The sequence below is a fragment of the Vigna unguiculata genome, chromosome 11, assembly GCF_004118075.2.
Source record: "Vigna unguiculata cultivar IT97K-499-35 chromosome 11, ASM411807v1, whole genome shotgun sequence".
Lineage (NCBI taxonomy): Eukaryota > Viridiplantae > Streptophyta > Magnoliopsida > Fabales > Fabaceae > Vigna > Vigna unguiculata.
In genome coordinates this window covers 13,259,376-13,285,456 of record NC_040289.1, presented here as the reverse complement: position 1 = coordinate 13,285,456, position 26,081 = coordinate 13,259,376, and the positions used below count along the sequence as shown (strand labels likewise).

At 33.7% G+C, this 26,081-nt stretch overlaps 1 protein-coding gene across 5 annotated transcripts; it reads left to right on the top strand.

The window, feature by feature from the left end:
- The first annotated feature begins 1,901 nt into the window (after positions 1–1,901).
- LOC114169627 (germinal center kinase 1-like) lies at positions 1,902–25,803 on the top strand. Of its 5 annotated transcripts, none has more exons than XM_028054865.1 (21): positions 1,902–2,070; positions 2,608–2,753; positions 3,725–3,781; positions 9,781–9,808; positions 9,907–10,029; positions 11,755–11,866; positions 12,006–12,043; positions 12,183–12,236; positions 12,308–12,376; positions 12,513–12,629; positions 12,758–12,826; positions 21,301–21,380; positions 21,655–21,783; positions 22,057–22,324; positions 22,700–22,789; positions 22,880–23,047; positions 23,507–23,634; positions 23,725–23,857; positions 24,297–24,421; positions 24,525–24,695; positions 25,497–25,803. In XM_028054865.1, exons 2-21 carry the CDS (start codon positions 2,659–2,661, stop codon positions 25,534–25,536), a joined length of 2,094 nt encoding a protein of 697 aa, XP_027910666.1. In that variant the 5' UTR covers positions 1,902–2,070; positions 2,608–2,658; the 3' UTR covers positions 25,537–25,803. The 5 variants fall into 5 exon arrangements, with proteins under 5 accessions (XP_027910666.1, XP_027910664.1, XP_027910665.1 ...); XM_028054863.1 differs by having other exon boundaries at positions 22,697–22,789; XM_028054864.1 differs by lacking the exon at positions 1,902–2,070 and adding an exon at positions 2,099–2,119 and having other exon boundaries at positions 22,697–22,789.
- Positions 25,804–26,081: the final 278 nt, after the last annotated feature.

Below are 26,081 nucleotides of genomic sequence, written 5' to 3'. Positions count from 1 at the left end.
ACAACTTCTTTCATGATATTCCAATGAACTCCTTATCCAAATTTCAATTTTAACTCATTTATCTCTTCTACAACAGGTTTAGTGGATGAACAACTTGTAATGTGGGAATGCTGCAGAATGTGTAATACCTTTGGTTGGACTCCAAGTGCATTCATGGAGCCCTCCCATTGCTATTGCAAAATGGGGAACACAACCATGTTTTGAAGATTTTAAATGTTCAAGATAATTGCATTTTCTTGTATAGTTTTCCTTGTGGTTGACCAACACCACGACGTCGTTGAAGATCCTGACTTTTATGGAAACCTTTTTGTCGATTCTCTATTGACGGAGGGGTGGTTAAGGAATTTTTCAAAGATTGTGAATTCAATTGATTATTTTTGTGATGTTGAATTGTAAAAAGAAGAAGAAATTGTAGCACTTGATATTTGAAATGAAAATTGCTACACAAGTGAAGTATAAAATCATAAAATTAAGAAATTATAAAATTATATAATTACATTTGATTTGATGTAAACTGTTTAAATTGACAGGATAATAACAATCACCTTACAAACTTAACCAAATTAAATACTTAACAAAAAATAAATAAATAAAATGATAATACTTCAATTGAAAAATATAATTTGTATTAAGTACCGAATAAACTATAATAGGTTAACGAAGACTTAATCGAAAACTTTTTAAATTTAAAATTTAACTAAACTTAATTTTTACCACATTATATATTTAATTTAATTTAGTTTGATTGTTGATAAAATATTTAAGTGAAGTTTCATATTTTTAAAATTATTAATAATACATCAATTTTTTTTACTAATAGTAAAATATGAAGAAATAATTATTGACGAGTTCAATTTATGCATAATATAGTTTAAAACCGATGCATGTCAGCGTTTTATAAAATTAATGATGTTAATCTAATAGTAAAGAAATTTGCACTATTACATTTTAAAAAATGGAGGTACTTGATTCAACCTTAATTTTTTTTATCGTAACTTTTTTAAAATGGTGCCACTTTTGAAGTTTTTATTATTACAGAAATAAAATTAAACAAAATAAATAAATTACTAGAAAGAGAAAAAGGAATCAAACCTTTTAATCCTCAAATTTTAAAAATAGTTACATATACTTTTTTTTATAATATATGATAATAAAAAAAAAACTACTACTATAGAAAGGAATTATTTTCTTTAGTGTATATAACTTTTTTCAATTTTAAGTTTTAAATCACTGTATTTTTATATTAAAATAATTATTTTATTATTTTTATTACTATTAATTTAAATTTAATCACTTTTTAATCTAAAATAGTTAACTTATCATTTTAGTTTCTAAGTGATTATTACTAATTATTTTTATTACTATTTTAAATTTTAAATAATTATTTATTTAAATTTATCTATTTTTAAACTAAATTAATTATTTAAAAAAGGACGTGAATACGTATATGTTTCAACTAGTTTTTATAAATAACGATCAAATTTATAAATTTAAAAACCTAAATATTAAAACTAAATAAATTTGACTGAAGTATACAGTCTTAAATAAAAACTTATGTCCATTAACTATTTAGTAGTTTGGTAAGAGAAATTTTCCCTACTGATTCAAATTTTCACAATAAGATGCATATCTTAATTAATTAATTTAATTATATATATATATATATATATATATATATATATATATATATATGTTAGAGTTCGATCTTCTTGGAATGATTGAGTTAGATTAGTCAGAGGGGAAAGTTCATAATACTGGACAATTACATTTATACAAAAAATGAAGTAATTAATTATATAAATAAAAATTAATGAATTAAAATTGATAAAAAATCATTAAATGTTAAATTCAATTACAACTGGAATTAATTATAGAAATAAATATGAGAGAAGTTGAGAAGACTCTATTATGAAACAGACAAGCTCTGAGACAACATACTTGTCCTTCGATTCATGTGTTGAACAACAACGAAGCAATCAAGCTCCGAGTTAACCCAAATCCCCAACTCGGAATTCTCCGAAAGATTCACCTCTCTGTGTCTCCCTTGAACCACTAATCTTCTTGCCCTTGGTGAGTTCAGTACCAATTCCTCAACGATTCGTGGGACTGTCACAAAAGGGTTGATGCTGTGACTTTTCTTGTTATTGTTTCGCTTTCCTTTCGTTTTCGCTCAGTGTCCTCGCGCCTTCAATTCTGCTGTGCGGTCACTTTATCATCTCACTTCCACCTAACAACTTTTATCCCTCTCTCTCAGAGATACACTCACACACGCACACTCTATCTTTCTCTTTTGCTTTGCTTTGAGTTCAAGTGCAGTGCTTCGCTGCATTGAGTTGCTTTTCAGATTGCTATTGCTGGTTTTGTCTTTTCTATTTTTACAAATTTTGGGCTTTATGGTTGCCCTTTGAAGTTGGGTTGACTTGGGGTGGTGGGGTTGGCTTCGATTTTCTGTTGTTGGTCTTTTGCTGGTGTTGATTAATTGTTGTTGTTGTTGTTGTTGGTTTTGAGGGTCAATAGTTGGGGTGTTTGTTTGGATTTGATTTGGATTGTGGGGTTATGACTTATTGGAATGTGATTTGTGGCTAAGGTGTGATCTTGGTGTTTCAGATGTTTATGTAGGGGACTGTGTGTGAGGGTTCTGAAGGGTTGCTCCCGAGAATGGCTGACATAGCGGGTCTGGCTGAGGCTGCAGGGGCAAGATTTAGCTCATTGGAGCTTATTGGGCAGGGGTCATTCGGCGACGTGTATAAAGGGTAGGTGTATGATTTTGATATTGGAGCTCATTGTAATGTGCCTTGAGAAAATGGATTGCCTTTCATGTTGTGCTCAAGGGAATATTCATAACAATTTTTTCTTTTGATACAAATCTTATGCTCTATACTTCTTCTTTCTCATTTTGATAGTGAAGGATAACAGAATGTATTGTGTTGACATCTGAAATTTGATGTTAGGGTAGATAAAGGGTTTATTATGGATAAAGGGCCCTCTTTATTACGGATAAAGAGTTAAGTAGGTAAAACCTTACTATGACTGTTGTATCACTCCTTATTGGTATTTGAATTTTATGAATGTCCTACTTATTCTGAGTTGTATTCTTCAGACTATGGAAAACGAGGCATAAATATTGAATGACTTAACATTTAGACGTGAATGATGAATAAACTACCGTAGATCTCTTTCAACTGCTAAATATTTGGTTGGTTAGATAATTCTAATGCATAAACTACACGTCTTCATATGACTGTGTAGGCTAATTATTTCAAAGTTTTGAAATTGAAGCATATCTTTCTCGTATGTTAACTTAGAGAGAGTTTTGTTTCTTAAATTACATATACTATTTTTTGGTAAGTTATTTAAATAGAGTGTTATGAAAAGAAAATTTAGATAGGGTGTTTCATGCAGCATTAATTGAGTTTAGTTTTTTCTAAGGACAAGTCTAATTCGTATATCTGCTGCTTAAAAGCAGGGTATGACTAATTGGAAGGTATATTTGGAAAATTGTTATAAATGTCATTTTGAAGGATGTAGCAATAAAGGTATATTTGTATAATTTGATGTGATAAGTTATGTCTATAGGAAAGCTAAAGTAGTACACATACAAATTGTTATTTGTAAATTATTGCTGCTTTATTGCTCTCCAGTAACTTTTATTAACAAAACCTAAAGCCAATGTGTGGATGATGAAGAGTTGTTTCTCTTTTTGTTGGTCTTCCTCTTTTCCTAGGTTTGACAAGGAGCTAAACAAGGAAGTTGCTATCAAAATGATTGATTTGGAAGAATCGTAAGTATATTATTTTCTAGAATGTTCAAATTCAAAGAACTGCGGGACTGGTTGTATTTATTTGATACCTGAACTGATTATAATAATAGGCATCTAAAGGTACCTTAAAACATCTTCCTGTAAATTATCTCAAATTGTTTGCTTATTATAATTATGAAATAAAACTCAAATACTGCACTGGAAAAATAATACTGTCTCCTTGTCTTAATATATTCTTTGTAAAAGAAGTAAGAAATCTTAAAAGCTGAATCCATCTATATCTATTTCATTTAATTTCACTCAATTTTGGTACACGTTTAGGAACATTATTAGATGAGTTTTCTCCACGGTCTCATGTTTGATATCACTGATTGAATTTGTGGTCTGAAGGACTGCAAAAATGTGTTTTCTATTCCAGTTATGTGGGTGATGGATAATTGCTTATAGGATTAGAGTCACATAATTTGTCTATGGCCCCTTTTTTCATACTTTATCTGGTCTCCCTCAGTGTTATATAAAATCAGTTATGGTGGTGTCATGGTGGAAATCGAGGCCAAAGTTATAGCTTGCCACCACAACATGGCGATGTGAGTTTTCCATGGCAGCCCATTGAGAGAGCTCATGTTGCAATGATCTTTCAAAACAACTAAGTTCCCCTTAAAATGTAATATAGATGTTAACCTAGGTCAAATCCCCAAAGACACTCTCAAGATATGTCTATTGCATAATTTTCTTCTCTAAACAAATTAAGAAGTGAAGTGGGAATTTTTGTTTAAAGAATGAATATCAGAATTAAAAAAAAACTGGATTAACAAAGATTGACAGCTTTGGATGAAACCCAAGAAAATGGAAATTAAATCGACAACTAACAAGAATCAATCACAAATTGAATCATTAAAGCAAAAACTGGAAATCTGAAACTAAAAACTGAATTAACTGTAAATGACTATCTAAAACCCAAAAATAGAAACTGGAATCTGATATTGAAACTCAAAACAGAAATCAGAAATTGAAAATTAAAAGAACTAAGCACAAGAAATCATAATTAACAATTGAAAACAAAAACAGAAGTAACAACAAGAATGAAACATATTGGACAGTCTATTTTAGAATACAAAATCTAATCATCTAATCTATAGAAACTAAGTGTCTAGTAGCATAAATGTAAATGGGTTTCAATTCAAGAATTGTAAAAACACAAATTAAATTTAGAAACAGTTACAGAAATGTAAATAGGTTTCATTTCAAGGACTATCAAAGCACAAACTAGGACTGCTTCCATCAAATTTTGACTTAATCTTGAATGCAAGACTATCAAACAATCGTCTGGTTATCCTGGTTACAATGAAAGTACAATTCAATTGAATTATACATAGACATACAATTCTTGATCAAGAACTGCAGTCTTTAAAAGCCAAAATAAGAAGGCAAAATTGAAACAAGCCAATCGGTCTACACAGTCCATAGTTTGATATTTTTCAATTCCGTCTATGAAACTTAGAACAATTTGTGAAGACAGAAAGTTGAAAGATGCAAGGAATATAAAAGACATAAGAATGGAAAGATAGAATGCTTTGGAGAATGAGAAAGGGAAACAAACTATGGAAAAGAGTCTAACTCTTTGATACAACATCTGGTCTTCATGTTCTAACTGAAACAACTCTCTAACTACCTCTAAAGGCCTTTGAACTTGTTTCGACTTATCATTCTTCTGTCGTTCTGACTAACTCCAGTCTGTATACAATGTTCTGAATGAAGGAAAACCAATGGGCCCGAAGTTGAATTGATTTGGGCTCTTTACAAAGTCGACGAAAACAAGAAGTCCTATACACAATAAAACTTTTGACATATCATCTTCTAGTCTTTTCTGATAGCTCCGGACTCTAAATGTTGCGTTCAGTACCAAATTAAAGCCCTGGAAATAAGGAATCTAATGCAAAATGAATCGGTCAAAAAGATCTTCTACATAAAAAAAGACATCAACAAAACAATAGATGACTGTTATAGTAGACGAGTACAAAAATACAGTAAAAAAATACATAACATAGCTAGTATTTAGAAAAACTCCTATCTATTTTAGAAAATATAAATACATGTTAAAAGCCAGAAATAAGGATAGAAGAAACATTTAGAAGGTGTAGACTATAACTATGAGTACAAAATATGAATCATTACCCATCTTGACTACTTTGGGTGTCAAGGAATGGCATCGCGGAACATTTATGGGAGAAGTTGTGGAGTGGCAATGTAATGCCCATGTTAAACAGAGTTATAGTGCAACACCCATGCGAAATGACAAAGTGGTAGCACAATGCCCATGCACTAAAACCCTAATGTTCTCTCTTTCCTTATCGTGAAACTTGTCAACCTATTTAGTGAAGCTTATTGTACCAAGTTTTTCTTTTTTTCTTTAAAAAAAAGGAGTTGGGCCATACAACCTATAGCCCAAACCTAACATTAAAATGTAATATTGACCTAGCATCGTACACACATTACAACAACCTCCTTTATGATTGCACAATGCAATTAGTGTTGTCGCCATGGTTGATGCCAGTTCCCAAAGATTAGAGTGAATCAAGTTAAATAAGAAATTACTCTTTTCACCTGAGATGGGATAAGATGCACAATAATGCTTTGACAGTTGACAATTATGATATGTAAAAGACTCTTTGTCGTCATTGGGAATTTGCCCCCATATCTATGATATTACTTGTTGGCTTATGACCTTTGTTTTATTTTGGTCTTTGGATTCCAAAAAACACAACCTACTTTGCTCCTTACCAATTAAAACCATCTTGAAATACAAAATAAGAAGACAAAAATGTTAAACAATTTCAAATCTTTTGCAAGCTTTTGTATAAAGATAAGATTATTGGTCAATTGTAAGACATATAGAATATCTTCTAATACAATTGATGATTCTAAAGTTATATTCCATAATCCACATACGAGTACACTATCACCACTTACAACTATAGTGAATTTTTCATTGCTCATTTTGACATACAAATTGAAGAGCTTAGGAAAATGAGTTATTTGATCAATTGCTCTTAAATCAAGAATCCAAAGAACTTGAGGCAAAGGGCCAATGGTATTGAATCTACTTTTACCTTTTATGTGTAGGGTATACAATTCGAAAGGCTTAGTCATTGATTTAATTATTGTTTTCAAATGATCAAGTTATTCTCTTAAAGCTTTCAAAACAAGCACTGAAAAACAAACACAAAACAAAGGGATAATAAAGATTCAAACCTTACTGCTTTGATTCATAACAAAAGAAATCAGTTTGGCAAGAGAACCAAATCAAAGTCAAATGAGATGTCACCACCCGTTGAAATGGGCTCAAGAGGTCATGAAGACCTTGTCTATAGCAAGCAGGTGAGTGGAACACACCTTTTTGGTCCACCGCTAACCTCAAAGACTAAGGGGAACAAAAGTAACCACTATTAATGAGGCAACAAAAATAAGGCTCTCCAAAGATCAGGAGCACTGATATTAATTTGAACTATGTAAGAAAATAAAGAATTATTTTATTGTTAACAATCAGACCAATTACATTCTTATCATCTTTATTTGTAATAATGAAAACCATTAAAACGAGGATAAAAATATGATGAAATGAATACAAGAGTTTGAAGATATTTTTTCTAAATTACTATGAAGAAATTGAAAATATTTTTATCCTAATAATATATGCTTCCACATAGGAGTTCTTGGATGTTTTTAAGGTTGTTTTCGGTTTGGTTATGGCTTGGCCTTGGCTAGGGAATGTGTAGGGTTAGCCTAGGTTTGTTTAAGGGATTCATGGTGAGGTTAGGTTGGTTCTTGATGAAGTTCTTGGAGAGAACTTCAACAAGGGTTGGTAGAAGCTAGGTATTGACAAGAATTAGGTTCTTGGTTTCTTTGATTGGTGATTTTGGAGTTCTTTGGCTTGGGTTATGTTGTGGATGGTGGTGGGGGTTCTAATGGTAACATTTCTTGTGAATTATGGACAATTTTTTGGAGGCCTGAAGGGAGATGGGTAAGATTCAAGGAACCATGGTGTTGCTTATTTGTTTCTTGCATAATTTAGCTTGGGCTTTTTGGCAGAGTGATGTTTTTGTAATTTGGTAGGTTCTTGGCTAGCTTAGGAAGTGGAACAAGGGAGAGGATGAAAAAATAGAAAGAACACAAGATAATAGAAGCAAGAATGGAAAGAATGGACAAGAATAGATTCAACAATATGGATGGGGAAGAAGGATCTTACCTTTGACCACTTACACCACCCAAGAAGAGTGGGAAAGACCATTCAACTCTTGGCACACTCTTTTGGATGCTTTAAGAAAGGCAAAGAGGATGAGAGATTACTTAGGAAAACTCCACTTAGATAACTCACTACACAAGAACACACAAAAGGCTAATAAAACTTTCTAATGTATATTCCATTCAGAGGTGTTTTTTCACATGCTCATATGAGTTTCTTTTTATAAGGTCTTGGTTATTAGCATCAAACCCTATTTATAGATGTTCCTGCGGAAACAATAACAGAATATTAGGAAACACAAATCATATCTTACCTCAATCATTGACTTCTCGGACTGGTTTCTCCTTGACTTTGATGCGGCTTCTCCTAATGTTGGCGGTCTGGATCCTCAAGGGGTTACCTGCGGAAAGAACTCCAACGATCAAGTCAGCAAGGGCTCTCAAAAGTCAAATCTCAAATTAGTGAATTAATGAAAGTGTACCTCTTAATTGTTGGGGTCCACGTGTATTTATAGAGTCATTAATTGTGTCTGCCTTTTCTCATGGGCTGGGCCCCTTTTTAATTATGTTGGGCCAATATTTAGATTCTAGATGTGGCTGGGCTAAGCCCTAGTCCTGTGTCTCTATGGGAAGACAATAGGAGCCTCGCTTGTAATTCCCTAAGTTTTGGAGTTAGCGGCTCTCCATTATACACTATACTTTATAGTAGGCGGCTTGGGCCGTCACGTGTGCTATTTTATTCGGTTGACCATTCGTCTACTCTTTCTATAACACGACTATATGTAGGCGGTTTAGACCTGGTAGTTGTTTGAATTTGTCTAGGTATAGTACAATAGAGGTGGGACTTGAATTCCTACCTAAGGTGTTAGCTCACATTCTTATTCCAATTCTAACCCAATATAAATTATTCTAGGTATTACTAACTTTTGTCTCTTTTCAAACTATTTTTGTTACAAGGTAGGCTAAGAAAACTTTCTAATGTTGTATATTCTGCTTAAAGGTGTTTTTTACATGCTTATACGAGTTTCTTTTTATAAGGTCTTGGTTATTAGCATCGAACCCTATTTATATATGTGGGACTTGAATTCTTACCTAAGGTATTAGGTCACCTTCTTATTCCTATTCTAACCTAATATAAATTATTCTAAGTATTACTAACCTGCCTCTTTTCAAACTATTTTTGTTACAATGTAGGCTTTCTTCTCTATTGTTTTCTCATCTATACCTTTTAACCTATCTTTTTGAGAATTCTCTTTTTCTTTACCTTGACCACATCATCCTATGGGATACTGTTAGAGATATCGCGTTAATTAGGGAAACATAAGCGTCGGTTGTTTATTAGGAAAAATAGACATTGTTTGATATTGGTAGATATTGTTGACATTGTTTATTACAATATCTTCTATTTACCATATTTATGTTTGGTTACCATATATACTTGTATCACTTTTTATTATAAATACATTCACCCTATGAGTAATTTAGACACAAGGGAGATTAACCCTATACAGTTTTTCTCAATATTCAACACCTATGGGATACAAACACACCTATGACCATTGAAAAAATATTGCTTGCATTTTGTAGGGAAGTAGAACACATGGTAGTGAACCATGTTGACTTCTCATATTTGTTAAGTAAACTTATATTTTGTCTCTCAATCGAATATTGCCATTCTTGTCTACATTGTATTGCCTTGTTGATCTCAAAATTCTAATGCAATTATTGCCTAGTGTGACTTTATAACTTTTTTTGTTTTTGTTTTTCACTCTCTGTAGAGAGGATGAAATAGAGGACATTCAGAAGGTACTCATAGAATCTTACATATTACTACTACTTTACAATGTGCATCTTTTACCAACTATTTGATGTTCTTTGTTCAATAATTTCCATTTTTTTTTCAGGAAATTTCTGTACTGTCACAATGTAGATCAGCGTACATTACTGAGTATTATGGTTCCTTTCTTAATCAAACTAAACTTTGGATAATAATGGAATACATGGCTGGAGGCTCTGTTGCTGATCTAGTAGGTTACTTCTATTGACATGCTTCTATATATTTGCTGCTTGGAAATTATGTTGATCTACTTTAGAAGTTACCTTAATTAATAGAACATCCCCTGCATGTCTTTGAATATTTTCATGTGTTGCATTCCTAAAGCACAATTGTTGAGTAGAAAGTGTGGTTGCATATATATTCATATTAACATGGTTAGTGAGTCAACTCCTAAATTTTCACTACTAGTGTATGTTCCTACACCGACAAATGGGCTAATGTTTTGGAGTAAGTTCAAACAATGCTATATTGATTTCTAATCATCCCAACTGGAGATCTAGAATAAAGAATGCACAAAAGCATAATAAAATTGACTAATCGTCTCATTTATTATCTTAATAACCGTTACAATACAATAATTTATTGTGTATTGTACAATGAATACATGTATAGGGCTACAAAATGGTTATATGTTGGTAAGAAGTACACAACAACAACTAACTAGCATAACATAACATGTAGAATAGACTGCTTGTTCACTAGACGACATAACATGAGTCATCAGACAACCTTACTATTGATGACATAGAAGTCCCTATTATGAGATAACATCTACGATCACTGAACACTATATCCTATAAATTGCTTGTTCAATATAACAAGTTTTTACTCTCTTTAAAACAAATACTAAGATACAAAGTGTATGGCTAGAAAAGCTTAAGAAAGATAAAAGATGTAGTAGTTGATGATGATGTTGTTTGTCTTCATTATGTGTTTATAGTTGCTCAAAGTTTGACTGTTTTGAGCAATCTTCCATTGATGATATCATTGTTATTCTGATATTGTTCTTCAGTCTTGTTACTTGATTTAACTTGATTAAACATACTTGTATATTCTTATAGAAGGTCTTTCCTTTTTGTATCGATGCTATATAAAATTGGAAACATTCTGCAATGCATAATATCATAATATATTTATAATCCTTTTTGGCATTGTGTGGTAAGCATTCTCATTTGATCGGTATAAATTCTTTCTATATTTTAGGTAGAGTCGTTGCAAATAATCATTTAGATATTATCAACTAAAATATAGAAGCTTTCTTTATTACCAACACTATAAACGTTGGGTTGTCTAAATGTTTACAACATTTAGAAGGTTTTGTTATTCGGCAAGGATTTATTTCTTTCTTTTTACCATATATATAACAATGTCAATGGAAATAATCAATTCAATGTTTAATTATATTTATTATTATCGAAATTTCTTAACACAGAGGGTCATCTAATGCTCCTAAACAATATTAGATATTCAGGTCTTAACCGAGAATGATAGTGCCATGTAGCTTGTATTGGAGTAACTAGTGGAGGAGGCAGAGGAAGCCATGGGAAAGGATGGGAGGATTAACATGCTCTTGATATCGTATTGCATAATAGAAAAAGATAAATGATTTAAGATAAAATGTACAAAAGACGGTGAAACTCCGGCGCAATGAGTATATGTATACAGGAGCATAGCATCATCACTAACCTACAGCTGCTCAGTTTTACCCAACTAACAAACTACTAAGCAACATTGCTACATTGCTGGGTATTTGGGATTGTGTTGCTACATTCCACGTCATCTCAGAATATTATTCAAAGTCTTTATTTATTTTATTTTCCTTCTCTTAAACACTCTAATCCCAACTTTTTTTTCATTTTTATTCTTTGTATATTTTTCTTGCTAATTACCAAAATGCTATATGGTGCTTTTGCAGCTGCAATCAGGTCCCCCACTTGATGAAATGTCAATTGCTTGCATTCTACGTGATTTACTTCATGCAATTGATTACCTACATACTGAAGGAAAAATTCATAGAGACATTAAAGGTATCAGCAGTGATTCTTTCCTTTTTTTGTACTGTACTTTGAATCTACTTTTCCTCTTCCATATTTGTAAATTTTATAATCTTGGACTTCACTTTTTTATTAGCTCTATAATTCAAAGAATTTGATGTCAATTTTGCAGCTGCAAACATTTTATTAACTGAGAATGGTGATGTAAAGGTATGTCTTATTCTGGAGGCTATAATTTACAAGTTCTTTTAAGACAGAATGATTTACTGAATAAAAGATAAAATAATTAGAAGTGTGGGCTAACATGCATTTGAATATGAATTTCTGTGTTTTTGTGACTTTGTTACAGGTTGCTGATTTTGGAGTTTCTGCACAGTTAACAAGAACCATATCAAGGAGAAAGGTAAAATTTAATTAATGTTTTATTCAGTGGAAATTTTTTGACTGGGTAGGCTAACTGTTTGATAACTGCAGACCTTTGTAGGAACACCATTTTGGATGGCACCCGAGGTTATTCAAAATTCAGAAGGATATAATGAAAAGGTTACCTTATAGTTATTACAAAAATAATTTATTGTATTTTCTGAGTCCAACCTATCATAGTTCTTTTTATTCTCTTTTCTGTTCCGTTTTTGTTTTTATCCCAGAAAAAACATCACTCTGTATCTTGTTTTTACAGGCAGATATCTGGTCTTTGGGGATTACTGCAATAGAGATGGCAAAAGGGGAGCCTCCACTTGCAGATCTTCATCCAATGAGAGTGCTTTTTATCATACCACGAGAGAATCCACCACAAGTTCTGTGCTTTGTTATATCAAATTAATTGGTCCTTCAAGTTGCTAAGTATTTTTAGTTCACGAAGTTTTCCTAATGGAGATGATTTTCTCCGGTTAAGAGTTAACATTTAATGATATTTTTGTGCAGCTAGATGAACACTTTTCTCGCTATATGAAAGAATTTGTTTCATTGTGCTTGAAGAAGGTTCCTGCTGAGGCAAGTGTCTATGTTTTACTTGATATCATTTTCAATATTTACCTTTTTTGCTTGTACGCTAGATTAGTGTATATGTATTCTTAACCAAATTGCTGTTTCATTTTCTTTCTTTTTATGTTGTTAAGATTTTGGTTTTGTGTAAGATCTTTTTTTTGTATGAGAAAACAATTTTTTTGTTTTCCTTAAGAACTGGGCTTTAAGCTTAACAATCTACCAATACCAAACCAGCTTACAAGTTGATGTTTGCACACACTTATATACTATAATTTTGTTTCATCTCTAGTTGATGTGAGATTTCTAACATACCATCCTCATATATATCTCAAGTGTGAGATACTTATGGGTAGTTCAATAGCGTCTTAATAGCGGGTAGCATGATAAGCCTAACAAACAACAAATCTCACTAGGATAGACTTTTTAAATGACTCGGATACCATCTTAAGAAGTGAACTTTCACCAATTCAACCCTAGAAAAGCAACTGATAAAGGGAGGTTTCCGTCTACTTATATATTATATATTTGCCTTATTTTTAGTCAATGTGGCATCTCCAACACATGTCGAGGCGAGTACATCTTGAGTGAGACTAGATATTTGTGGGTGGTCTGATAGCGACCTGATAATGAGTGACATGTTAAACCTAACAAACAACAAATTTCGCTAAAATTGGCTTTTTAAATGACTTTAATAACATATTAAGAAGGTGGCTTTAAACTTAACTCTACAAAACTGACTTATAAAGTGAGGTTTGCATCCCACTTATATACTATAAATTTATCTTATCTCTAGTCGATGTAAGATCTCTAACAATTTTATAATGCTTAATATGATTGTTTAAGGCATTTATTTGAAAGAGGTGTGATAACAAAGAATTATTTTATTGATAGCAATCACACCAATTACAACACTCCTCCAGATGTTGGTAAACGTATACTAGTCATTCCCAACTTGTTTACAAAATCCTAGAATCTGTCTTGAGGAACTCCTCTAGTGAAAATGTCTATTATTTGATGTCCTGTAGGAACAATGATTGCAACTGTTGAGAATAAAGAAAATAGGGATTGAGATTAATCTCCCTTGGGTATAAACCACACATAGGGTAATCTATTTATAATAGAGAGAGGTACAAGTAAAAAGAGTAACTGAAAATAAAAAGATTAAATAGAAGATGTTGTTTGATATTGTGGTTATCAATATCTAACAATATCTTAATAATATCAAACAATATCTAACACTCCCCCTCAAGCTAGAGCATACAAATCGTATGTGCCAAGCTTGTTACAAATATAATCAATTCTAGGCCCCCGTAAAGACTTAGTAAATATATCTGCTAACTGATCACTTGAGTTAACAAACTCAGTCTTGATGTCTCTAGACATAACCTTTTCTCGAATGAAATGACATGATTAGAGCTAATATGAAGAGCAGTCTGATTGTCACACACAAGTGTCATTTGAGTAACATCTCCAAATTGTAACTCTTGAAGCAATTGCTTGAGCCAAACAAGTTCACAGGCAGCTGAGGCCATAGCTCTATATTCTGCTTCTGCACTGGATCTTGCTACAACACTTTGTTTCTTACTTTTCCACGAGATCAAGTTACCACCAATGGAGACACACTACCCAGATGTAGATCTTCTATCAGAAGGAGATCATGTCCAATCAGCATCTGAATAGCAAACAACTCTTGTATGGTTATTAGAACCATATAACAATCCTTTTCCAGGGAATCTTTTAATATACTTCAAGATACGAATGACTGCATTCCAATGATCTTCACATGGAGAATTAAGAAATTGGCTGACCACACTGACTGCAAAGGAAATGTCAGGACGAGTAATAGTAAGATAATTTAATTTTCCAACTAATCTTCTATACTGCTCAGGATCAGATATAGGCTCCCCCTGATTTGGTAGAAGTTTAGTATTGGGATCCATGGGTGTATCAACAGACTTTGAACTCACCAACCTAGTTTCCTCCAGAATATCCATGGCATACTTTCTTTAAGATATAACAATACCATCATTGGACTGTGCCACCTCAATACCCAAGAAATATCTGAGTTTGCCAAGATCTTTTGTCTGAAAATGGTGATAGATATGTTGTTTCAACTGAGAGATGCCATGATTGTTACTCCCTGTAAGAACGATGTCATCAACATATACTATCAAGTAAACACATTCAGCACTCGAGTGTTGGTAAAAGATAGAATTATCTGCTTCACAACAAGTCATACCAAATTGCTGAACAACATTGCTAAACTTTTCAAACCAGGCCCTAGGAGATTGTTTTATGCCATATAGTGATTTGCGAAGACGACATACCATCCCAGAAGACTCCCCCTGAGCAACAAACCCAGGAGGTTGCTCCATATAGATTTCTTCTTGCAAATCACCATTGAGGAAAGCATTTTTAACATCCAGTTGATAAAGAGGCCATTGCTGAAGAGCAGCTATTGCGATAAATAAACGAACAGAAGCCATCTTTGCCACGGGGAAAAAATATCGCCATAATCCAATCCAAAAATTTGAGTATAACCTTTGGCCACAAGACGAGCTTTGAGGCGATCAATAGTACCATCAGGTCCAACTTTGATAGCAAACACCCATCTGCAACCAACAACAGATTTCCCAGACGGTAACGGGACTAGATCCCAAGTTCCACTATTATGAAGAGCACTTAGTTCATCTGTCATGGCCTAACGCTAACCAGGATGGGCTAAAGCTTCACGAACAGTTTTTGGAATGGTCACAGAAGAAAGAGAGGAAAGACATGTATAAAAAGGTAATGAAAAGCGATGATAACTCAAAGTAATATAATGGGGAGAGGGATTATGGGTAGAACACATACCTTTTCGGAGGGCAATGGGAAGGTCAGACTCAGGTGTCAGAGCCGGAGGAGACAGAGCAGTTGACACTTGAGTGGAGTCACATGGTGGTAGTTGTGATCGGTTTCGGCGACTATAAACCTGAAGAGGTGGTGGAGAAGGAGCAGGAACCGATGGTGAAGAAGACACAATAAGAGGGTCACAAATAAGAGGAACATTAAAGGTATTAGAAGAGTTGTCAAGTCTAGATGGAGTTAGAGGTGAAGTTTGACTCTTAAAATAAAGGAAGAACTCATCAAAGGTGGCATCTGCAGACACAAAATAACGGTTAAGAAAAGGAGAAAAACATTTGTACCCTTTTTGTGATCTTGTAAACCCTAAGAAAACACACTTATGTGATCTAGGAGAAAGCTTGTCAAGACCAGGACTGAAATTATGAACAAAACATGTAGACCTGAAAACTCTTAGAGGTAAGGGATGAAGAGGGTCATGAGGAAATAAAATGGAATGAGGTATGTTATTCTTTAAAACCGAAGAAGGCATGCGATTAATGAGATAACAGGCAGTAAGAATAGCATCACCCCAAAAATGTTCAGGAACCTCTCCAGGAATTAAAAGAGTGCGAGTGGTTTCAATAAAATGTCTATTTTTACATTCAGCTACACCATTTTGTTGAGGGGTATAAGCACAAGAAGTTTGATGCAGAATACCGTGAGAAGCCATAAATTGTTTAAAAGAATGAGAAAGATATTCACGGCCATTATCACTACTCAAAACTCTAATAGAAACACCGAACTGAGTTTTAATTTCATTAAAAAACGATTGAAAGATATGAAATAATTTCGAACAATGTTTCATTCATCTAGAATAATCATCAATGAAAGTAACAAAATATTGAAAATCTAAAGTAGACTTAACGCGGCTAGGACCCCAAATGTTAGAGCGAACCAAGGCAAAAGGGGATGAAGCATCATGTGTGACACTACGAGGAAAGGAAGTACGGCTATGCTTGCCTAATTGGCATGACTCACACCAAATGAGATAACTTGGACAAGGCAGGGACAAGCTGTTGTAACTTGGCAAGGCTTGGATGACCTAACTGAGCATGAAGAAGAGAGGGAGACTCCATAACTGCACCAACTTGTGTAGAGGGACGGAGATGACAAAGACCATGAGACTCACATCCTGTGCCAATCACCGGTTTCGAACTCCGGTCCTGTAAACACACAGAATTGTGGGTAAAAGAAACAACACAATCAAGAGAACGAGTTAGACGACTGATGGACAACAGGTTAAAAGGAGACCCAGGGACATAAAGAACATTATCAATGGTTAAAGAAGGAGAAAGTTTAACAGTGCCAACACCATGAGATGAGACTCTAGAACCATCAGCCAGTGTAACAGAAGGTAAATGATTAGAAGAGGATAAAGAAGAGAACAAAGATTTGTTACCAGTAATATGATGAGTGGCTCCTGAATCAAACACCCAAGGACCAAGAGAAGAAGATCGAGTCAGACCAACAAAAGATGTACCTGTGTGAGCGATAGATGCAGTGGAACTAGAAGACTCCTGGTCCTTATACCATTTGAGAAATTTGTTGAACATAGCAGGTGTATCAGGTGAAACAGAAGGAGGATCCCCAGTAGAGGAAGGTGGGGAAAAGTTGGTCTGAACAGCTGCAACAGAGCGAGGAGGACATCCATGCAATGCATAACACTTGTCAATCTTGTGACCTGGCTTGCCACAATGTTCACACTCATGTAATGCATAACACTTGTCACTCTTGTGACCGAGCTTGCCACAATGTTCACACTTAGGACGCTCTTTTCCTTGTTTGCGAGGGCGAGTCCGGTCATTGCGGTGAGATACCAATGCAGAAGAATCATCAACAGAAGCAGGTGTATCAATGTTAGGTTGTTCTGGTACACGCAAAAGAGTATAGCAGGTTGAAGTTAAGGTGGGGACAACCGGGGAACCCAAAATTTGATCACGAATATGTGAATATTTATCAACAAGCCCGTGTAATGCTCCGAGCATGAAGAACTTTGAGCGTTGTTCGATCTCCGTGGCAGGGTCGGGGGAAGGAGGCAATAATTCATTGAATTCATGAAATAGAGCATGAATTTTGCCCATATAATTAGTCATAGAGTCTTGATGTTTAGAGGAAATAAGTGTAGCAAACTTAGAACAGAAACCATAGAGACGTTGAGTATCATTGGTGTATAATAACTTGGCATGCTCCCAGATTTGAGCACATGTTTCGTAGGAACAAAAAAGTTGCTTTAACGAAGGATCAAGAGTACCCTTGAGAACCACACATAATTGAGCATCAATGGTTTCCCAACGGTCGTTCTCAGCAGGAGTGAGAGTAGGTGCTTTCGGGGCAAGATGATCAAGATACCTCTGACTCTTAAGCCATAATCGGATGTCTGATGACCATGTGGCATAATTATGGCCAGTTAACTTGTCAATGGATAAGTGTACATTAACATAGTGTAGATGGACGGGTCAGACACACCAGGAGAGTTTTCAGAATGGGAAGAGGCAACGGAAGACGCCATGGAGGAGGCACAACTTCAAGGTTGCCGGTCAAAATTGGCACTCCGGCAATGGAGGTCCGACGGCAGTGGTCTGGCAAAGGTTCGGCGAAGTTCCGGCGGAGGTCCGGCGGCAGCGACGGCGGTCCGGCGGAGGTCTGGCAGAGGCGGTGGCTCCAGTGGCGACGCAGAGGCAACGACAACGAAAAGAAAAGATACCTTAAGCTCTGATACCATGTTGAGAATAAAGAAAATAGGGATTGAGATTAATCTCCCTTGTATATAAACCACACATAGGGTAATCTATTTATAATAGAGAGAGGTACAAGTAAAAAGAGTAACTGAAAATAAAAAAATTAAATAAAAGATATTGTTTGATATTGTGGTTATCAATATCTAACAATATCTTAATAATATCAAACAATATCTAACAGCAACAATTAGGCCCTTGTCAAGATTATCTTTGATGAAGTACTAGTCAATTTCAATATGTTTCGTCCTATCATCTTGAGTTGGATTAATGGCAATGCTCATGGCTGACTTGATATCACAATACAATTGCATAGGGATATCAACCTTTATTGTAAGGTTATCAAGTATGATCTTCATTCAACAAGGGCTTGAAATTCATTTTCTACACTAGAATGAGATACAATACCCAGAGGTAGATTGTTTGTCAATAACAAACTGCAGAGTGTCTTTTTTTCCTAAAGAGGATCCCCTTTCCTAGTATTCATTTCAAGTACCGAAGAATTCTGTTAATTGCTTTCATGTGTCTTTCTCTATGATCATGCATGAACTGGCTCACCATAGTAATTGCACAAATACTGTCTAGTTTCGTGTGATAAATAAATAAGTTTTCCCACCAATTTCTAATGTCTTTTTTTTTCGTACAGAAGTAATAATTGCATAAAGTGTCTTGTCTCGTGTGTGATAAATAAATAAGTTTTCCTACCAATTAATAATATTTTCTTTTTCTACAGGAGAATTCTCTCCAGTTCCAATTATGTTCAATAGGAACTCTTGATGGATTACGTTCTAACCTTTTTGTTTGGGAGATGAAAATCTCCTTTTTGATTACGGAACCTTTATTTCAAGGAAATATTTTAATTTTCCCAAGTCTTTCATTCAAATTGGGCCGCTAGTTTTCCTTCAATATTTATGTCATCCACATAGTATAACTTTACCTGTATTGGAGTACTTTATGAATAAAGTATAATTCCTTGACTTTACTTTCGTCCTAGTGAAACCGTTGCTTTAGTAAATCTCCTAATCCATGCTCTTGGAGATTGTTTAAGATCATATAAGGCCTCCATTAGGATGCATACTTAATCCTTCCACTATGAGTGTCAAATCTAAGAGGAATCTTCATTTGCACTTCTTAAAGTTCCATGAAGAAAGACATTCTTTACATCCAACTAGTGTAAGTCCCATCCAAAATGAGCCGTTAGAGTAAGACCAACATGACATAATCTATCTTTGCTACAAGCAAAAAAGTCTCCTCATAGTTAACTCTGTGAGTTTGAGTATATCCCTTTGCATCTAATCTAGCAAACACTTATCTATTGACTTTGCCTTATGTTTCACAGTAAATATCCATCTGCATTCTAAGATTTTTATCTCTTAATTTGTCAACAATCTCCTATGTTGAGTTTTTTTCTAATGCATCCATCTTCTCTCATGGCTTGAATCCAATGTTCACTTCTCATGGCTTTTTGAACTTGGGTGTAGGAATCTTATAGCATCAATGGCAACAATAAAGCTTTAGTGTAGGCATATTGAGAAATAGGATATTTAACACATGATATTTTCCCTTTCTCAATACAGTGGGTAAATTTTCAGTAACATTTATCTCCTCAATGTTGCCTTTAGGGCTCCTCACTTCTGAGCCACAACTCTAACTCCAAAGTTAAAGTAGGTTTTCTATGATATTTTTTACCAAAAAATTCGTCTTCTTCCTCACTGATATTTGGTTTGATCCAATTTGTGGTGACTTCATCAGTTGGATCTTGAGCATCGTACAATGATAAATATGGTAATCACGAGAAGGAAACCTTCCCCGCATCAAATGCTTTATCCCCTTGAAGTGTAGGGCTGATAAAAAAGGATTTTGTTTCATGAAAGGTAACATCCATGGTGATAAAGACACGTTGACTGCCAGGATGGTAACATATGTATTATTTCTTATTAGAAAGATAAGTGATAAATATATGTTTAAGAGCTCTAAGATCTAATGTATTGTGATTAAGATTATGAAAGTAAACAAAATAAGAACATCAAAAGACTTGATAAGGTAGGTCTAACACTAGTGGAGAAGAGGGAAATAAAGATAAAGAAGACTCAGTAGGATTAACATTACATAAGATACAATTGGGTAACTTGTTGATGAGGTATGTGATAGTTAACACAACTTCTTCCCAATGGGTTTTGGGAATAGACTTCTAAAAAAGCGTGGCTCTAGCTACTTCTAGAAGATGACAATTCTTCCTTTATACAATTTTTTTTGGTTGTGGAGTGTTAACACATGTTAGTTCATAAACAATACCATTATGAGGCAAAAATTTGGAGAATTTATGATTCACATTTCAGTACCACTACCAGACCTAATCCTATTAATGTTCATTCCGAACTGATTTTTGACAAGACAGAAAAAATTTAATAAAGATTTGAAAGATCTTAATAGATTCTAAACTTAGTAACTTTGATCCAAACTTGAACCATGTAGAAAATAATTACTTATTTTAATGATAACAATCACACCAATTAAACTCTTCATTTCTATTTGTAATAATGATCAAATCCTTTAAAATAAAGAAATAAGATTATGCTAAAATGAATTGGAAGATTTTGGAGATATTTTTTTCTAATTACTATAGAGATATTGAGAATATTTTTATCCCGATAGTATGTTGTTTACAACAGGTTGGAAATTGTATTTATTTGTCTGGATTCGTCCTATTGAAAGTTGTATCCTTCAACGTGGTTCAATATATATAGGACTTTTCCATAGTTGGTCACTTTGTATTCTGAACCTATATCAGAATAGATAAATCTGGTTCTTTTTGTCCGTATCTTCCCTAACTTCTCTCCCATTTAATGACTTTAATTCCAGAGACCAAGTGCTAAAGAGCTTCTTAGACATCGTTTCATTCGGAACGCCAGGAAGAGTCCTAAGCTATTGGAGAGAATAAGGTATTAATTATTACTTGCAACTCTGCTATTTTGTGTTCTTTGCTCTACTTTTTTTCCCTTCTGTCTATGTAGTTTTTCTCCACATTTCTTCTTTTTCCTTTTTGTTTGGTCATTATTAGTTTGTTTTATTTGAATTCAAAACATGTGATGTTTGGACTGACTATTGAAACCCTTTTGCTGATACTCTTTGAACACTTTGCATGACCAGAAAATAAGCTAAATCAAATTATTTCCCAGCTTGTGATTGTCACGATGCTTTGTTATTTCATGACAGGGAGCGTCCAAAGTTTCAAATAAAGGAAGATGAGGCAACACCCAGAAATGCCCCAAAGGGGGTGGGCGAGGCATATGATACTGTTAAGGTTGCGAAAGATTTAAGGGTTGATGAGACTAATCAGCCTAGGTAGGTTACAATTGTTTAGTTACTGCTTTTTGTTTTACACGGTGGATTCTCTAATGGACATTGTATTAATTAGTTGGTTCTAGGGGTTAGTTAGATGCAGATTTGTTATTATTGTAAATTGAGAATTGGCTCTTTTAGAAAGGAGAAATCCTTTGTGAAGGGGAAACCCTTGGAGGAGAAATTTCCCTCCTATTTCTTGTTCTTTTCATACTATTTAATATATTTTTTTTCTCTTTTCAATTCTTGATTCCTAACTCTCTGCCTAACATGCAGTGGCCAAGGTAAAACCCTGAAAAGTTCTGGGTGGGACTTCAGCATTAGTGGATCTCAGGGTACTGGAACCTTTCGTAGTGTGTCACGACCACCTCAATTTAGAGACAAGAAAACTGAAGTTTCAAATCATCAGCTTACCCAAAAAAAAAGTCCAGAGAGTGGCTATCAGGGGGGATCTGGCAATAAAAGTGAGTTGCTAGAGGCTTCTTTTGGAAAAGATTCAGGAGTTCCCTACCATGATGAACATCTGGATAATCATCTTGAAGATGTAATTGACTCTCACTATGTTGGTCTTCCCTTTTCAAATTAAATGATATATCTCCACAAAAGGAATGTGAGAGCCTTTTGATTTGTTTCAAAAACTTTTAAAAATATGATAAATGCTTAGCTGTGAGTTGTAACCGCTGCAGTTTTAGATATTTTTAGCCGAAGCTGATAAAAATTTCTTTCTCCAATTTGCTTCACTTATAGCAGACATATAAACAACAATTAAAGTGTTTACAGCAGTATAATGATTTAAAGAGTCTTAACAGTACATAAAGAATTGCATTAACCATCAAGTATCGCAAAAATCCCATGAACTAGATTGAACTTCCTTATATACTTGAACATATTTTGATATATTGAACTTGCCGTTTAGCAGGATGAATTGTTTGGGAATGGATTAGGAACTGTTGTTGTTCGGTCTCCAAAAGGACCACAGTCATCACTGTTTCGTGACCAAAGTTCCCGCGTATGTTTTTAACTGATATTTTTTAATTTACAAATGGTAGTTATTGTTTCTCTTAAATGCATTCACTTATTGAAAAATTTATTGTCACAGTCTAGCAGCAGCTATGCTTCTTTTGAAGACGTTTCTACAAGCGGAACTGTTGTTTTGCGTAATCAGCACGATGATTCTGATTCTCCACAGACACCAAGGTCCCGACTTGGACTTAATAGCAGAAATTCAAATGCCTCATTTGAAGATAGTGCTACAAATCTTGCTGAGGTTCTATTATTTTTTTTATCTGAGCTTTGAATTTGACTTGAATGTTAATTGTGGCAAGACAATATGTTTTTTTTTTTCCTTTGCTAGTTTATCTTTTAGGAAACGGTATTGTATTTAGTACTAGTTTACATATTTTATACGTTACCCATGTACATTTTAGATACATTTTAGCTCTATTAATTTCTTAAACCCCATTTAAAGTAATTTTGTTTAATTATTTGTTTGTTGGAAGTTTTACATCTACTAGAGATAAAGAGATAAAACAATTTTATAATATATAAATGAGTACAAATTTTATCTAAGGGTTGAGTTAAACTTAAAGTCTACTTCTTAACAGTTTTATGTGTTGATTTATAATTTTACTACTTGAATGCTTGACATATTTGTGATTACTGTGGAAGTAATTATATTACTTGGTCCTATCGTAATATCTTATCTTTACAATATTTTTCTTTCTAGGCAAAGGCTGCTATCCAAGGTGGATTGAAGAAAATGAATGTCCGGGATAGATTTGCACTGGGAAAACTCAACAATGATGTACAAGAAAGCAGGAGAGATCAAATGTCAACCAGCTCTGATTCTTCCAGGTACTTCCATTGCCGTATTGCTGGTGTTTTGTAAATATTGCTTATATGAAAACAGTGATTTTTTATTTTTCAAGAAATATTTTTTTTCAGACCATCTCGTGAATACATTGATGCACAAAAGGGGATTTCAAGATCACAGAATGATATTGATGATGAAGAAAGTGCCAAAATAATCTCATCATCTGCGCCGTTATCTGTTTTGCTTATTCCATCATTAAAAGAGGTGAATGCACGCATGGTTATGACTTTCTCCTGTTTGAATTTAGTTTGTTATGCCACATGAATCTGCTTGCACAATGCTGATTGAAGTTGGAAAAGATACAAGGTTTCTCAATTAGAATTGTATTTGATATTCTTCACTTTTGTTACATACCTTGTAAATACTGAGTCATTAATTTCTGTGGAAATGAAGCAAGATTATATAATGTGCCATTGACTTTGTTAAAAAGATGATAATGATTACTATTCCAACAATTTTGTACTCTTATAGACAGTAGTGCATTCAGAAAAGAGAAGGAAAGTAAAAATGAAAAAGCAATTAAATAGCCAGCAACATCTCTGGCTTTGACCATAATGAAATTATCTTTAGCAACTTAATTATACCTAGAATAGATTTGATTAGTTCTTATGAATTTTGTTATAGGATTTTTGTGTTCTTGTAGGCCATTGCTGAGGATCCAGAAGGGCCAATTGTGCAAATTGTTATCAATGCTCTTTTGAACATGGAGAAGACAAAGCCCCAATCCTGTGATGCTCTTGTCAAAAACTTGCTTCAACGGTTGGCAAGGTTTGCATTCTACTACATTCATCATTGAGCATGCTAAAGGAAAATTAAATTTCTCTATTATCAATCATAATTCATGATAACCCTAGAAGAACAATTTGTGCAGTTCAAAGGAATTATCATTGAAGGACCTGCAAGAACTGGCTGGCCGATTACTCAGCAAGACTAAGTCAGCTGAAGAAGCCCGAAATGCAGAGACAGATCTCAAGAAGAAACAGAACAAGGAAGTTCATTCAAATAGCAATTTGAGTCCCCTCGCAAGATTTCTTCTCTCAAGGTTTGTGGAAGCTATCATTTACACTGATTTATTGATTAATAAAAATGGATTTTTTATATAATAGTTATTTATTAGAAGAAACAATAGATATACATGAGACTGACAAAAGACTCCTCTTGGTTAAATTAATATTTATTGGCTTAAATATGTTGGTAGTTCTTGAAATATGGTCATATTTTGTTTTTGGTCCTTGTTATTTTATTTTGACTCCTCTAAAGTATTCATTTTGTTATCCTTGTATATATAGATTATTTGCTTTTAGAGTCAAATATTTTCAAAGGGACTAATTCAATATTAAATAGTATTATAACAGCATGTATATTTTAGGGACTAAATGTATTTAAGTCATATTTCTTTTGTTATGTCCCTTGTACTTGCTTTTGGGACTAATAGTTGCCTTTTTCTTCCTGCACCCTCATAATTATTAAAATGATCATTTTATCCTTTGTAAAGGTCACCTCCGAATTATCTATTTTGGAAATCATTCAGAAAAAGTTTTCAAAAATTTTTTGGAACATGATTTCTGGAGCAAGCTTTCCACTGTATCATTAAAAATATTTTATTAATATAAACTTTTAATGAAAATACTAATTTAATTATTGGATATACCGATGTTTATCTAATTTGTTGGGTACTAGATACTTCTTGGTGTGGATACCTTCGTAAAAATAATCAGTGTATGGGTGTTTGTTTAGGAAATTTGTTAAGTATTTACTGCAACTTTTATCAGCAATATACGTGGATATAAATATTTTTGTCATATTAAATGTGTTTGTAAATAATATGGTTTTTCTTTTACAGATGGCAAGGCCAAGCTTCACGGGATCTAAATTCATCTTGAACAGAGTTAGAAGTTAATTTTTGTGTGAAGCTTTTCTTTCTACGTTATTCTGATTAAATGTACATATGTCGTTATCATTATATAATTTTGGTGTTGTTTCTTCATAAAAATTTTCTCACAGTAATAGTGACACGTTGTATAACTAAGGGTGTGTTCCTAGTTACGACAAAATTGTAACATCATACAATGTTTCTATTTACTAACTGTTGTATCTTTGCATTTTGAGAGACTGATCCAACGTATGACCATCTACTTCTGAATTGTTTATATTTGGTGTTTTTTCTTTAACCTGTTCTTCATTTATCATTTTTAGCCTGTATTTTGGCAATGGGTAGTGAAATGAGACATAGTCCACTCATAATGTCTCATGATTTAGGGTTTTGGCAATAGGCTAAAGTTGTGGTTTAGGGTTTTGAGAGACCGAGTATAATAGTTGATGAGAAGACTAAAAACAATGACACTGAGATTTGAAAACTTTATAAACATTATTTAAGTACAAGTGGTTGTCCAATATTATATGATTATTTAATCAAGTTTATAATATA

Bases quoted from the DNA above. Each gene is read 5' to 3' on its own strand.
- LOC114169627 (XM_028054863.1), top strand. From the start codon at position 2,659: ATGGCTGACATAGCGGGTCTGGCTGAGGCTGCAGGGGCAAGATTTAGC. The intron at 10,030-11,754 runs GTAGGTTACTTC...GTGCTTTTGCAG, and splicing joins GAGGCTCTGTTGCTGATCTA to CTGCAATCAGGTCCCCCACT. The intron at 23,858-24,296 runs GTGAATGCACGC...GTGTTCTTGTAG, and splicing joins TTATTCCATCATTAAAAGAG to GCCATTGCTGAGGATCCAGA.